This window comes from Macaca fascicularis, chromosome 9 (assembly GCF_037993035.2).
Source record: "Macaca fascicularis isolate 582-1 chromosome 9, T2T-MFA8v1.1".
NCBI lineage: Eukaryota > Metazoa > Chordata > Mammalia > Primates > Cercopithecidae > Macaca > Macaca fascicularis.
In genome coordinates, this window is record NC_088383.1 from 86,463,459 (window position 1) to 86,478,745 (window position 15,287).

At 42.1% G+C, this 15,287-nt stretch overlaps 1 protein-coding gene across 46 annotated transcripts in view; it reads left to right on the plus strand.

The window, feature by feature from the left end:
- The window catches only part of ANK3 (ankyrin 3), a 701,337-nt gene that overhangs the window by 569,939 nt on the left and 116,111 nt on the right, over window positions 1-15,287 (plus strand). For 32 of the 46 annotated variants that reach the window (XM_074002067.1, XM_005565789.5, XM_074002068.1 and 29 more), the window contains one exon: window positions 12,605-12,658. The exons of the other annotated variants lie outside the window; for them this stretch is intronic. In XM_074002067.1, coding sequence (XP_073858168.1) covers window positions 12,605-12,658 — 54 coding nt within the window. The remainder of the gene's footprint in view (window positions 1-12,604; window positions 12,659-15,287) is intronic. 46 annotated transcript variants of the gene reach the window in all.

A 15,287-nucleotide genomic window follows, 5' to 3' on the forward strand; every position in this document is an offset into this window, starting at 1 on the left:
GTTGTATGCATTTAAATGATTTCTTGTTGCTCATTAATATCCTTCTCTTTCATACTGAAGAACTCCCTTTAGCATTTCTTATAAGATATGTCTGATTTTTCATGAAATCTCTCAGCTTTAGTTTGTCTGGGAAAGTCTTTATCTTTACTTCTTTTCTCTCAGTGCCTTTAGGATCCTTTTTTTATCCTTGATCTTTGAGAGTTTGATGACTATATACCTTAAGGTAGTCTTATTTGGGTTGAATCTGCTTGTTCTTCGATTTTCTTATACCTGGATATTCATATCTTTCTCTAGGTTTGTAAAGTTCCCTGTTGTTATTTCTTCAAGTAAATGATCTACCCCGATCTCCCTGCCTCCTTCCCTGCCACCGCTTTTCTCTCTCTCTCTCTCTCCCTCTCTCATTCTGTCTCACCATTCTCTTTAAGGCCAATAACTTAGATTTGTCCTTTTGAGGCTATTTTCTAGATCTTTTAGGTATATGCATCATTCCTTTTTATTTTTTTGTTTTTTTCTTCTGTGACTGAATTTTCCTAGAGCCTGTTTTCATGCTCATTAATTCTTTGTTCAGCTTGATCCATTCTGCTATTGAGAGACTGATACATTTTTAGTTTGTCAATTAAGTTTTTCAATTCCTGAATTTCTGCTTGACTTTTAAAAATTATTTTTATCTCTGTTAAATTTATCTGATAAAATTCTGCTGTTTGTTATCTTGAAGTGCATTGAGCTAGCTTGGGCAACATAGGGAGACTGTCTCCACAAAAAATAAAAATAAATTAGCTGGCCATGGTGGCACACACACCTGTGATCCCAACTACTTGCAGTGTTTAAGTGGTATGACCATTCAGGCCCAGGAGGTCAAGACTGCAGTGAACTGTGATTGCACCACTACACTCCAGCCTGGGCAACAGAGTGAGAACCCTTCTGGAAAAAAAAAAAAGGCTGGGCGCAGTGGCTCATGCCTGTCTGTAATCCCAGCACTTTGGGACGCCAAGGCAGACAGATCACCTGCGGTCAGGAGTTCGAGACCAGCCTGACCAACATGGGGAAACTCCGTCTCTACTAAAAATACAAAATTAGCCAGGCATGGTGACACATGCCTGTAATCCCAGCTACTCAGGAGGCTGAGGCAGGAGAATGGCTTGAACCTGGGAGACGGAGGTTGCGGTGAGCCAAGATCGTGCCATTGCACTCCAGCCTGGGCAACAAGAGTGAAACTCCATCTCAAAAAAAAAAAAAAAAAAAAAAAATTCATTGAGCTTCCTCAAGACAGCTGTTTTGAATTCCCTATCTGAGAGGTCATATATCTCCATCACTCCAGGACTGGTCACTGATGCCTTATTTAGTCCATTTGGTGAGGTAATGTTTTCTTGGACATCCTTGATGCTTGTAGACATTTGTTGATACCTGGGCATCGAAGAGTTAGGTATTTATTCCAGTCTTCACAGTATAGGCTTGTTTTTAGCCATCCTTTTTGAGAGGACTTTCTAAGAATTCAAAAGAGGTTGAGTGTTGTGACTTAAGCCTATGGTCACTGCAGCCATTTTAGCACTAGGGAGTGCCCTAAGCCCTGGAATGCTGCAACTCTTACAGACTCCTTGATACATAGCTTTGGTAGATTTGGGGAAAATGAGGGAGAATTCCCTGGGTTACCAGGTAAAAAGTCTCTCACTCTTCCCTCTCTTTCTGGCAAAGGAAGTCTCTCTCTGCACCAGACTGCCTGGAGTTGGGGGAGGGATAAGGCGGTCCACTCTCATGACCATGACAGCTGGCACCGCACAGGGTCACATGTAAAGCCTTGTAGCCCAGCACAGTACTGGGGCTCACCCCACACCTGTAGTCACTACTGCCTGGCTGTCGCTGATGTTTATTACAGGCCAACGCCGCTTTATTCAGCAGAATTGGGTTTGTCCCATCAGGACAGTGGATTCACTGCTGGTCCAGGGTGGGTCTAGAAACACTGTCCAGAAACAAAGGCACAGAGTCAGGAGGTTCAGGAGTCTCCTTGGTGCTTTATTTTAGTGTGACTGAGCTGGTACCCAAGTTACATGACAAAGCTCTCTGTATTCTTCCCTCTCCTTTCTCCAAGTGTAAAGAGTCCCTCAGCTGTACCGCCTGGAATTGGGGGATGAGTGACACGGCACACCCTTGGCCACCACAGCTGGTGTCACATCTGAAGTCTACCACCTCTGTATCAGTCAGGGTTCTCTAGAGGGACAGAACTAATAGGGTAGATATGATATATAAAGGGGAGTCTATTAGGAGAACTGATTCACACAATCACAGGATAAAGTCCCACAATTAGGCCGTCTGCAAACTGAGGACCCAGAAGGCAGTCTGAATCCCAAAACCTCAAAAGTAGGCCGATAGTGCAGCCTTCAGTCTGTGGCCAAAGGCCTGAGAGCCCCTGGCAAATCACTGGTGTAGGTCCAAGAGTCCAAAAGCTGAAGAACTTGGGGTCAGGTGTTCGAGGGCAGAAAGCATCCAGCATGGGAGAAATATGGAGTCCAGAAGACTCAGCCAGTCTAGTCCTTCCATGTTCTTCTACCTGCTTTTATCCTGGTCTTGCTGGCAGCTGATTAGATGGTACCCATCCAGATTGAGGGTGGGTCTGCCTTTTCCAGTCCATTGACTCAAATGTTAATCTCCTTTGGCAACACCCTCACAGACACACCCAGGAACAATACTTTGCATCCTTCAATCCAATCAAACTGACATTCAGTATTAACTGTCACAACCTCCAAGACCAGTGTAGCACCAGGGCTTACCCAAGGACTGCAGTCCTTGTGTCCTGACTGCTACCTAAATTTATTCTGATCCCCAAGCCACTTTAGTCAGCCAATGGTGAAGCTGGCTGTGACTCAGTTTCCTCTTTCTGGGGTGGAGGATTCCCCTCTGGCCCAGCACTGTCCTAAATGCTCCTTCCGTGGGAACTGGCAGAATTCTTCCTGTGCTGTGTTCCACTGTGACAGGGCAGCGCTGAGCTCCAATGCAATGTTGCACACTCATTTTGTGCTCTTTCCCAAGCCCACAGATTCTTTGTTTCTGCTGTGCTGCCTGGGGCTGGGAGAGGGGTGGTGTAAATAATGCAAGACTGTCTTTCCTAGCTTTTCAATGCCTCTATCCATGATATTACATTAAAATCAGGTACTGTGATTGCTCACTTAATTTTTTTGTTATTATGAAAGTGCTTTCTTGCATTGATAGTTGTTCAGTTTGGGGTTCCTGTGAGGGGACAATCGCTGAAGTTTTCTATTCGGCCATCTTTCTCTACCTCTCCTCCCCTTTATAATAATAGTAAATATTTAGAGAACCTTCCTCTGTTTATTTTGGCAAAAGAACTATGTACACCAAAATGAAAATTCAAGTAAAATAAATATAAACATGATTTCAAATAGATTTTAAGAACTAAAAGCCAGTAGTTTTAGTAAACGTATCAGTGTATTCTCATTAGGAAAGATTAAGCAGATTTTGGTTGTTTCATTTTGTTTTGTTTTGTTTTGAGATAGAATCTCACTCTGTCGCCCAGGCTGGAGTGCAGTGGCATGATCTTGGCTCACTGCAACCTCTGCCTCCCAGGTTCAAGTGATTCTCCTGCCTCAGCCTGCTGAGTAGTTGGGACTACAGGCGCCCACCACCATGCCTGGCTAATTTTTGTATTTTTTAGTAGAGACAGGGTTTCACTATGTTGGCCAGGCTGGTCTCAAACTTCTGGCCTCATGTGATACACCCGCCCTGGCCTCCCAAAGTGTTGGGATTACAGGCATGAGACACCACACCTGGTCGAATAAACAGATTTTGACTTGACACAATCCAAAACTCAAAAAAGTAGGGTGAATTACTTTGGGAAATGTGAAGGTAGATCTGAAGAAGGCCACCAGGAAAAAATTCGTTAGGACCTCCTCTTGCCAAATGTCTAGGACTCTCCTGCTACCCTAATATCCTAATCATCCTACATAAATAGCTTAATAGATCTGGAAAGAGACTATGGAAATCAGGTTGCCCTCAGGTGATTCAAGGGTTTGGTTTCGTTAAGTCACTGTTCTTAGCAGCTTCAGAAATTCTTCACCTGAAATTTTATTGTTTTACAAGAACCTCTTATATCATTTAGCGTTTTGCCTGAAGATTTCTCTGCTTACAATTGGCCTTTCAGATAGACGTTACATAATTGCATGCATCTCTCAGGGATAAAGCCAAAATGGCAACTTGAAAATACCAGAAGCAAAGACTAAATCTTATTCTCTGTTTTATCCCAAGAACCTAGTATACTGCTTGGCACACGGAGATCTTCAATACATGTTTGATTGGTTGCATCAACTTGAAGGCATACTCAAGGGATAGTTTTGCAGGTTTCTGAGATGAAGCAAGATGAAGACTGCCAACAATGCTACCTTTTCCTTCCATTCAACTCCTTTTTACTGACACAGTCCTAGGCTATGTCTTAAGTTGATAAACAGCTTTATAATGACTCTCCCAAAGCATATCTGCATCTCAAGGAATAGTTGATGAATTTAAAAGAATTACCAGCTAAAGAAGATCTGTGGACGGGGACAAGGGCCTTTATTCTAAAGCAAAGTCTGTTCCATCATTGGTATCCTGTCTTTGTAATTGGAATTATATAGTGATTATCACCCACACTGTCCACTTATGCAGCTATGTAGATTTTCATTTAGGTTCTGATACCTTAAGTCACCTTAAGATACCTAAACATACCCCTTGAAAATAGTGTCTCTTCTCACCCTTCTCCATCTCAACAAATGGCTCCATTGCCCAAGGCAAAATCTGAGTTTTATGCATTCTGTCTTCCCATAAAATTTCTATACAGTCCATCAGCAAGTCATATCAATCCTACTTTCAGAATACATCTCAAATCTGTCTTCTCTTCTCCATCTCCATTTTCACCACCCCTATCCAGGCCACCAGCATCTCTCACGTGGAATATTGCAGGAGCCTCCTTATAGATCTCCACTTCTCCTCTTACCCAGTAGACTCAGCTTTCTGCACAGCATCCACACAAGCCTTTAAACATATACACTGGATCATGTTATTCCACTCCTTAGCTTAAAACCATCCAAAGCTTATAGTCAGTCTTTTAAGATTCATTCATACTGTTGCATATAATTGAAGTTCATTCATTTTCATTTCTATATAATATTCCATTGTCTGCCTATACCACATCGAGTTATCCACTCTACTGTTGATGAGAATGTGGGTTGTTTTGAGTTTGAACTGTTGCTACAAACCTTCTTATATAAGTTTCCTGATACACATATGCATACATTTCTGTAGGATGTAAACCTGGAAGAAGTATTGCTGAGTTGTATATTATGCAAAGACAACAGAATTCATCAGAACCAGATGACAATAAACTATGCTAGTAAAATTAGTGAGATTTTTAAGCAAGGAAAAGAATATATAGAAAGCAATTACCTTGAGGAGGTAAGAGGGGCCTAGCCTGTGCTTGTGGTAGGGGATGTGTGAGTCTTCTGAGGTGCTAATGATGTTCTATTTCTTGACCTGGGTGGTGCTTATTTTATAACAGTTTGCTAAAATATATATTATATTTTATATTCTTATCTGTATGGTTGCTGTGTTTTGTAACAAAAGTAACCAAGCCAAACAAATAATATAAATACACCCCTAAAGTAGTACAAATACAAAGCTAAAACCTACCCAAGGCTTTATATTGCATCTAGAGTAATTTCAGTAGCTTGCCATGGTTAGTAAGTCCTGTATGATACGGTCCCTGGCTACCCCCTCTCCATTTTCCTTTCACTTATGCTTTTTTATGTCATCCTAATACTCATCTCATTTTATTAGTCATTAATTTCAAGAGTCAGCAGACTTTTTCTATAGAGAGCCAGTGGTAAATAGTTTTGAATATTTAGTCTGTATTGGTCTCTGTCACAGCTACTCAACCCTGCCTTTGTAGTACAAAATACCTAAACCAACCACCCTGATTGTGTGAAACTAATAAAGGTTATTTACAGAAATAGGCTAGAGGCTGGGTTTGGCCCATGGATTGTAGTTTGCCAACTCATGGTTAATTTTTTATATTTTCTTTCAAACTAGACTAGTCAGTGCCATAGGATCAGAGTTGTCCTGGTCCCTGTCATAGGTCTTAGGGTGTATACATCTGTACCTTCATTCATGAATGCATCCACTGGCTTAATTCCACACATTTACCTGTGTCTTTGTCCCCTCTCAGGATTCCATATAAATTAATACTCTCACCATCAGAAACAAGTTTGACCAACAAGTTTTCTTGTTTCATGAAGAGGTGTTTCATGTTTAGAAAACTTGTTGGTCAAAGTGTCAAAGTATTTAGAAAACTTGTTGGTCAATAATGGTACTTACCATTACTGAGTCTTTCTATGTGCTAGGCATTAAGCTAGACACATTTCATGCATTATGTAATTTAACCCTCACAATGATTAAACTGGAGCCATTGTCACTTTCATTTCATAGATGTGGAAAATAAGTTTCAGTAAGATTAAGGAGTTTGATTAAAGTCACACAACATAAGTGCTGGGGCTAGTATTCAAACCCTTGTACTTCTAATATAGATGTTGTCTTGTAATTTAGATAAGAGCCCCATAACGGTTGGGTTATTGCATGTTTGAATACTATGCTAGTCTGTTTTGCATTCATATGAAGGAATATCTGAGGCTGGATAATTTATAAGGAAAAGAGGTTTATTTTGGCTCACAGTTCTGTAGACTGTACAAGAAGCATGGTGGCTAAAACAGATTATAATTTTGAACACTTTTTTTTTCTTCTACATTGTATCTGTCCTTGCCCATCCATCTGCTTCTGGTAAGACCTCAGGATGCTTTTACTCATGACAGAAAGTAAAGGAGAGATGGCAAGAGAGAAAGCAAGAGAGAGGAAAGGAGGGAACTTCAATTATGTACAATAGTATGAATGAATCTTAAAAGCCTAGGCCAGCCTCTTTTTAACACCACATCTCACGGTAACTAATAGAGCAAGCATTCACTCTTTACCGAGGGGATGGCACAAGCCATTCATGGGGGATCTGCCTCCATGACCCAAACACCTCCCACTAGGCCCCACCTCCAACACTAGGGATCACATTTCAACATAAGATTTGGAGGAGACAGACCTTCAAAGTATATATAATGACATACATAAAAAGCATTTAGCCTAGAACTTGGCATGTGGTAAGAACTCAGGAAATGTTACTTATTTGGTGCTTTATCTTTGTTACTTCTCTCAAAGTATTCAACAGCATTATTAATACTATTTTTACTCCTAATTTATATTATGTCCTAATTTAATACCCTAATTTAAAGTACTATTAGGCCTAATTACATTAAGGAGTCAGTCTCAAGGAGTTTAAGATATTTGCTCAGGTTCACACAGTTACGGAAACTGGAATTTGCGTTTATAATTTTTTGACCTAGACTTTCTACTCAAGATTCTGTGTTAGCCTGTTTTGCACTGCCAGAAAGAAATACCTGAGACTGGGGGAGATATATATATGAGATTTATTTGGCTCATGGTTCTACAGGTTGTATACACATAGCACCAGCATCTGCTTGGCTTCTGGTGAGGCCTCAGGAAGCTTCTATTCATGGCAGAAGGAAAAGGGGGAGCAGGAATGTCATATGGCAAGAGCGAGAGGAGGTGGCAGGCTCTTTAACCAACTACCTGTTGTGTGGACAAATAGAGTGAGTACTCACTCATTACAACAAGGAGGGCATCCAGCCATTCATGAGGGATCTGCCCCTATGACCCAAATACCTTCCACAAGGCCCTACCTTCAACAGTGGGGCTCAAATTTCACCATGTGATTCTGAGGGTAAAGACATCCAAACCATATCAGGTGCCATGAGAGAATAACAGATCAAGTGACAAGAAAATTAAAAAGACAGGGAGATTATTAAAGACCTCAAAAACAACCTTGAAAGGCATTTTAAAGAATAGATAGGATTTGGACACACAGAAATTTTGCAGGGGTAGAAGGATGGGGATCGGGAAGAGGTGTTTCATATTTAGAAAACTTGTTGGTCAAAGTATCAGAGACAGGAAAGCACAGGCCCCCACATGAGAGCTCAGCATACAGGAGTGGGGACAAGGGTGCAGATGCCGGGCACCAGATGAGGTCCCAGGGCAGCACACAAGGAGGAAGAGAAGCGGTTCTAGAAAACTCTGGGCACACATAAGAGGAAGAAGAATGCTAATTGACATGAACAGAAAGTGGTGAAGGATGAAGGGGAAAAACCCTGAGGAGTGGGTGCTAAAGGAAGCCTGGGAGGAACTTTCCTAGAAAGCTCCAATCAAAAGAGCACAAGTGGTATAGGAGGCCGGGCATGGTGGCTCACGCCTGTCATCCCAGTACTTTGGGAGGCTGAGGCGGGTGGATCACCTGAGATCAGGAGTTTGAGACCAGCCTGGCCAACATGGCGAAACCCTGTCTCTACTAAAAATACAAAAAGTAGCCAGGCGTGGTGGTGGCTGCCTGTAATCCCAGCTACTCAGGAGGCTGAGGCAGGAGAATCACTTGAACCCAGGAAGCGGAGGTTGCAGTGAGCCGAGATCGTACCACTGCACTCCAGCCTGGGCGGACAGAGAGAGACTTGGTCTCAAACAACAACAAAACTAAATAAGGGGTACGGGAATCCTTGGTGACCTCAGCAGCTGCCATACCATACAGGATATCCTGGATATAGACACAGAAGACAGGAGTTCTAGTGTAGGTAGAGAAGGTCATAGCGAGTATATTTTTTTCCTCCAAGAAGCTATGATAGAATGAGCAGCTAGAGCAGCCTGTGAGATATTTAATAGACTCCAAGAAATTGTGTGCTTGTTTAAACAATAGGCTGTTGTGGTTTTTTTATTTGCCCCAAACAAATTGTAATTTTGAATACTTTTCCCCCTGAATCATGTCTGTCCCTTCCATCTACCTGAAAAGTCTAACCTGCTTCCTATGGAAGGCTGTCCTAATGTGACCACCCTGTAACCCCCTCATTAGCTCGGCGAACACAACAGTGAGAATGAATGAGCAAGGGGAAGACAGGGTGGTGCACAGGGAGCTGGGAGCAAGAGGAGTGGGAGGAGCCCGGGAAAGATGTCCAAATGGGGAGGGGTGAGTCAGAACCCCAATGAGAATGAGAACTGAAGACAGGCCCCAAGTGTCTTTGCCTCGTGTGTACACATCTTTGGGGTATAGGTTGGAAATACAAAGCAAACCAATAAATAGGTGTTTATTGCCAGGCACAATGATAGGCAATTTGTGTGTAAGGGAGAGAAAAGGCCAAAATCGCTGTTTATACACAAGCCTGGTACTTCTTTATACCTGGGAACAGTGGTGAACGTGTTCCTGTGTTGTACTCATGGTCCTTGTGCGCCTAGGCAATGAAGAGGCAAGAATAATGAGGTCTGGATTTGGGGTTGAGGTTAGACAAATAGCTAAGGAAGAATGAATAGGACAAACCAGCTGTCATGACACTGCCACCTTGAATTTAGCTACCTAGTTTCTCTGCAAGTGAGAACCAACATTTTTGTGCCTGATTTTCCAGGGTTAGTTTGTGGCTAGCAATTAGTTCATTGTCTAGTCTTCTTCACAAGTGGCTTAGATTTTAGATAACGAGAACCGTGTAAGTAATCCTGTACTTCTTTCTACCTGCATTCTGTCTTTAGACTTCAGTGCTCCTTTGACCAAGTCAGTGCGGTGTTTCGTCTTACTTAGAGGACTAAAGGAATTTCTGTATCCAAGTTAAGGGGTACTAATAAGAAAGAATATGAAGACATTTTAGAGTCTGTCCCAACATTGTCTTTTTCTGCCTCTTCATAGGAAAAATCTGAATTATCTTTATCTTTGTGTCTAGCTGTGCTTCTGTTTAAAACCTGTATAGCACTTTACTGCTCCTTAATCCAGGCTAGATATAGTTTCTAAAGTAAGCATGCATGACTCAGTGTTGGAACTTTTCCAGGCAGAGCAATGAAAAATGTCCTCCGTGATCTTGGTTGGGTTAATAAACAAACCCATCTCAGAAAGGAAAGAGAATTCAGGTTTTTCCTGGGAACAGGTAGAAAAAGAATCAAACTGAGTTTGTACTCAAAAAAACAGCTTAAGCAGAAAGAGTCATTTGTTCTGTGGAATGAATAATGGCAGTTTGCTGTTCTTTCAGAGCTGTGCAAACTTTGTCATTCAAACCTGATTCTTTTTTGGCCACCTACAATGCCAGGCTCTCATGAGCACCTAGGACTAGGGACAGGAAGGCAGAATGCTGCTGATGGCCCTCGCACAGGAGGTACATGCACCTCTTAAAACGAGAACACACTTCTTCGGCCTTCTTCAGTTACCTAGTTAAATGCTTATTTAACTGTTTTCTCAACTTAATCCATAATTACCACCCATTTTCAGAAGGAAAGCAAGAAAGTTGTATTAATCCATTCTCACACTGCTATAAAGAAATACCTGAAACTGGGTAATTTATAAGGAAAAGAGGTTTAATTGGCTCACGGTTCTGCAGGCTGTACAGGAAGCATAGCAGGTTCTGCTTCTGAGGAGGCCCCAGGAAACTTAAAATGATAGCGGAAGGCAAAGGGGGAGCCAATACTTTATAAGGCCAGTGCAGGAGGAAGAGAGAGGAAGGGGAGGTGCCCCTCACCTTAAAACAACCACATCTAAGCCGGGCGCGGTGGCTCACGCCTGTAATCCCAGCACTTTGGGAGGCCGAGGCGGGCGGATCACAAGGTCAGGAGATCGAGACCACGGTGAAACCCCGTCTCTACTAAAAATACAAAAAATTAGCCGGGCACGGTTGTGGGCGCCTGTAGTCCCAGCTACTCGGGAGGCTGAGGCAGGAGAATGGCGTGAACCCGGGAGGCGGAGCTTGCAGTGAGCCGATATCGCGCCACTGCACTCCAGCCTGGGCAACAGAGCGAGACTCCATCTCAAAAAAAAAATAAATAAATAAAATAAAATAAAACAACCACATCTCATGATAACTCACTCACTCACTCTCATGAGAACAGCACCAAGGGGATGGATGGTGCTAACCCATTCATGAGAATCCACCCATGTGATCCAATCACCTCCCACCAGGCCCCATCTCCAACACTGGGGATAACAATTAACATGAGATTTGGTGGGGACACAGAGCCAAACCATGTCAAAAGTATATCCTGGCACTTATTTTATGTTTTGAAAGAATGAAAACCATGGCCAGCATATGATGGCAAACAAAGGGTTACAGTGAAGACCCTCTCCTTCTTCCTACTGAGAAGAGAGGTGGAGAGTGAAGGGGGCAGTAAGTAAGTGCTCACTCTATTCTATACCTTGAGCATGGGACTGTCAGCTTTTCTCTGAGCCTCCAGTCCTGCCAGAAGGTACAGAGATGAGCTGGGCTTGCATCATCTCCACTGCAGGGCTTGCAGGTCCTCCAGCCTAACACAGAAGATCCTGGGCTACACGCAGGAACCTCCTGAAGTAGACAGCACAATTCCATCCTCCAAACACCACCTCCTGCTTTTTGTCGCTTCTCAGAATATTCACAGGAAACCTTACTTAACACAAGCTCTTGCTCCAAACTGAAAAATGAAAGGAGAAATACATGCAGATCTGGCATCTAACTAATGTTCCCATCAACTATTCTGTAACTCTGGGCTAGAATTAGACTTTTAGAATCCAAGTTTGAGGGATCAGGATCCTAATCCTACCATAATTTCTTTTTCTGACTCCTGCTTCCTTGTTCTTTTGAGAATGAAAATATCAGATCAAGGGAAAAGTAATGTGAGCAAATACAGTCATTGGGATTCTCTAGGCTGAGAATTTATTGTCTAAATGTTGAATGAGATATATGAGATATGAATCTTTGCTGGGTGCAGTGGCTTACATCTATAATCCCAGCACTTTGGGAGGCTGAATCATCTGAGGTCAGGAGTTCAACACCAGCCTGGTCAATATGGTGAAACCCTGCCTCTACTAAAAATACAGAAATTAGCTGGGCGTGGTGGCGGGTGCCTGTAATCCCTCCCAGCTACTCAGGAGGCTGAGGCAGGAGAATTGCTTGAACCCAGGAGGCAGAGGTTGTAATGAGTCGAGATTGTGCTACTATTCTTGCCTGGGCGACAGAGTGAGACTGTGTCTCAAAAAAAAAAAAAAAAAGGGAGCAACAGACACCAGGGCCTGCCTGGAGGTGGAGGGTGGGAGAAAAGCGAGGATCGAAAAACTACCAATTGGGTACTATGCTCACTACCCGGATGAGAAATAATCTGTACACCAAACCCCATGTGAGATGCAGATTTCCCACGTAACAAACCTGCATACGTACCCCTGAAACTACTAGAAGTACCACATTAATAGTGTGCATCTCCTTCTTCCTGCCTTGTTACTTCACTTTTTCTGTTCCATCTCTTAAAGTGGCATGTAAGGTACAATATCAAAGTATTGAGTGTTCCCTCTGCTTAACTGCTGGATATCCACTGGTACACATACACATCTTTGTATCTACATGGCAGACTTATGTAAGTCTGGATACTGTTTCTGGTGGATGGAACATAGAGCTTATATGACTTATCTGCAGTCCCTATATTTTGTTTTGTTTTATTTTGTTAATTGTATTCATTTTTTGAATAGGTAATAGATGCACATGGTACAAAATTCCCAAGGTACAAGAGTTTACGGTGAAAAGTAAGTCTCCCTCCTCTTTGCCCCAGTAAATACAGTTCCCATCTTGAAAGGCAATCACTGCTTTTTCATTGATTCCACATTTATTGAGCACCTACTATGTGCCAGGTTCTGTTCTGGGCAATGATATGAAGCAAAACCGACAAAGCCCCCTGCCCTCAAGGAGCTTACATTTTGATTACAAATTTCTTGTAATATTCATTCAATAGTATCTTAAGTTTTGTATGGCCAGCCCACTGTGGTAGTTAAAAGAAGGGCTCTAGAGTGACAGCAACTGATTTTGAATCCCATTTTCTCTATGTTCTAAGTCATCTTGGAGTATTTATTCCACCACTCTAAACTGTGTTTTATTTTGAAATGGAAATAACAATTCTGTTTTATAAGATTGTGAGAATTAAATGAAATAACACATATAAAACACCAAACAGTGCCTAAAACATAGTAAATGCTCAATAAGTATTAGTGTTAATTATAATTGATCTGATTCTACTGTTCTGTAATGCTGACTAGAGATAGTTAAAGGATTTATTTTCCCAATAGTTTTCATTTCCTCTCTTTGCTGTATGATCAAAGAAAATCACTTTCTAAAGGATAAGCAACAGTAAATTTAAGTCAAGTTTGATCATTAAACTCTTGTGTATTAGACTATTTGCTGATTTCTATTAAGAAATCAACTCCTAGTAAATCAGTAGAGTATAGAGACACTGTTTCTCTTTATTCCTTCTAATCTTTTTTAATCCCGTGTAATTTGGAGGGTTGTACTATTTGGTCTGTACTATGAACTATTAATTGAAACTTTACAATGGGAGATTCTATATTTTACAGCAGAATTAAACACTTCTGAGCAAAGTTTCTAACAATACAATTTGGTATCCTTATCTTAAGGAACTTTATGACTCAAGTCTCCAGCCAGATGGGAAAACAACTTTCAGTCCATGGAAAAGTGACAGACGTTTTCCTTGGTGATGGTCTTAAGGTCTTAAGGTGGAAAGAGATTAGAAGAAAAGTAGATCGTGTAGGGGAAGAAAAGGAGAGAAAAGAACTTCTAGGATAAGAAAATACTTTTAAATATTAGGCCAATAACTATTTCCTTTATTCGATATGAAAAAGGATCACTGGGGGCGTAATGAAAGACTGCAAGGATGTTGGGTTGGGTATATTACACAATATACTGGACCATTGACTTGGAGTCTAAAAAGGAAATGAGGGTACACCTGTTTGGCCCACCACAGTCCTGATAATCATTTTTTTTTTTTTTTTTTTTTTTGAGACGGAGTCTCGCTCTGCCGCCCAGGCTGGAGTGCAATGGCCGGATCTCAGCTCACTGCAAGCTCCGCCTCCCAGGTTCACGCCATTCTCCTGCCTCAGCCTCCCGAGTAGTTGGGACTACAGGCGCCCGCCACCTCGCCCGGCTAATTTTTTGTATTTTTAGTAGAGACGGGGTTTCACCGTGTTAGCCAGGATGGTCTCGATCTCCTGACCTCGTGATCCGCCCGTCTCAGCCTCTCAAAGTGCTGGGATTACAGGCTTGAGCCACCGCGCCCGGCCCTGATAATCATTTAATATACTCTCTTGCTGTCCTTTGTTCATGTTTCTATTTTGTATTGTTTTCCTGGCAGACAAAGTTGATGGATCTTTCAATGGTTGATTATGGTGTAGGCCATCTCTTCTTTCAGCCTAGTCACGATGTAGGGAGGACTAGGAAGAGGAGATTGCTGGGTAGTTAAAGTAAAATGCCTCTGAACCGTTTTTATTAATTGGTTAGTGGTGGGGTCAGGTAGATTTGGGGAGTTTTGTATTCTTTTTAAATATTTTGTAGGCTCTGATAATTTATTGACGGAAGTACATTAACAATAAGAACATCAGTGCTCAAGATAAAACTTTCAGGCCGGGCGCGGTGGCTCGCGCCTGTAATCCCAGCACTTTGGGAGGCCGAGGCGGGTGGATCACGAGATCAGGAGATCGAGACAATCCTGGCTAACACAGTGAAACTCTGTCTCTACTAAAAATACAAAAAAAAAAAAAATTAGCTGGGCATTGTGGCGGGCGCCTGTAGTCCCAGCTACTCGAGAGGCTGAGGCAGGAGAATGGCATGAACCCAGGAGGCAGAGCTTGCAGTGAGCCGAGATCGCACCACTGTACTCCAGCCTGGGCGACAGAGGGAGACTCCATCTCAAAAAAATAAATAAATAAAAATAAATAAATAAATAAATATTTCAAAATGCATCAAGTCAATACTAAGTAAGTGAGGCCTTCTCTAATGGCATTTGCCACTGTGCTCCTGGGCTTTATGTATACACATCATTTATTGCGCTACAGAGCTAACTCTAATTTATTAGTGATACATTAGGCAACCAGAGTGCAACCCCTTTGGCTTACCTTTGGACCTTGTCATTTCTCATTTTTGTTTTGGTTACCTATTACAAAATAACAGCCCCCCCACCAAATTCAGTGATTTAAGGTCTTTTTATCTCCCTCAGTTCTGTGAGTTAACTGGGGCTCAGCTGAGTCTTGGGATCTTTTAAGAGATTGCAGTCAGATAGCAGCTGAGGCAGAGGAACGTGACCAGATGTCCAAGATGGAGTCTTCATCCAAAGGTCTGACACCTCAGCTAGGATGGCAGCAACAGCTG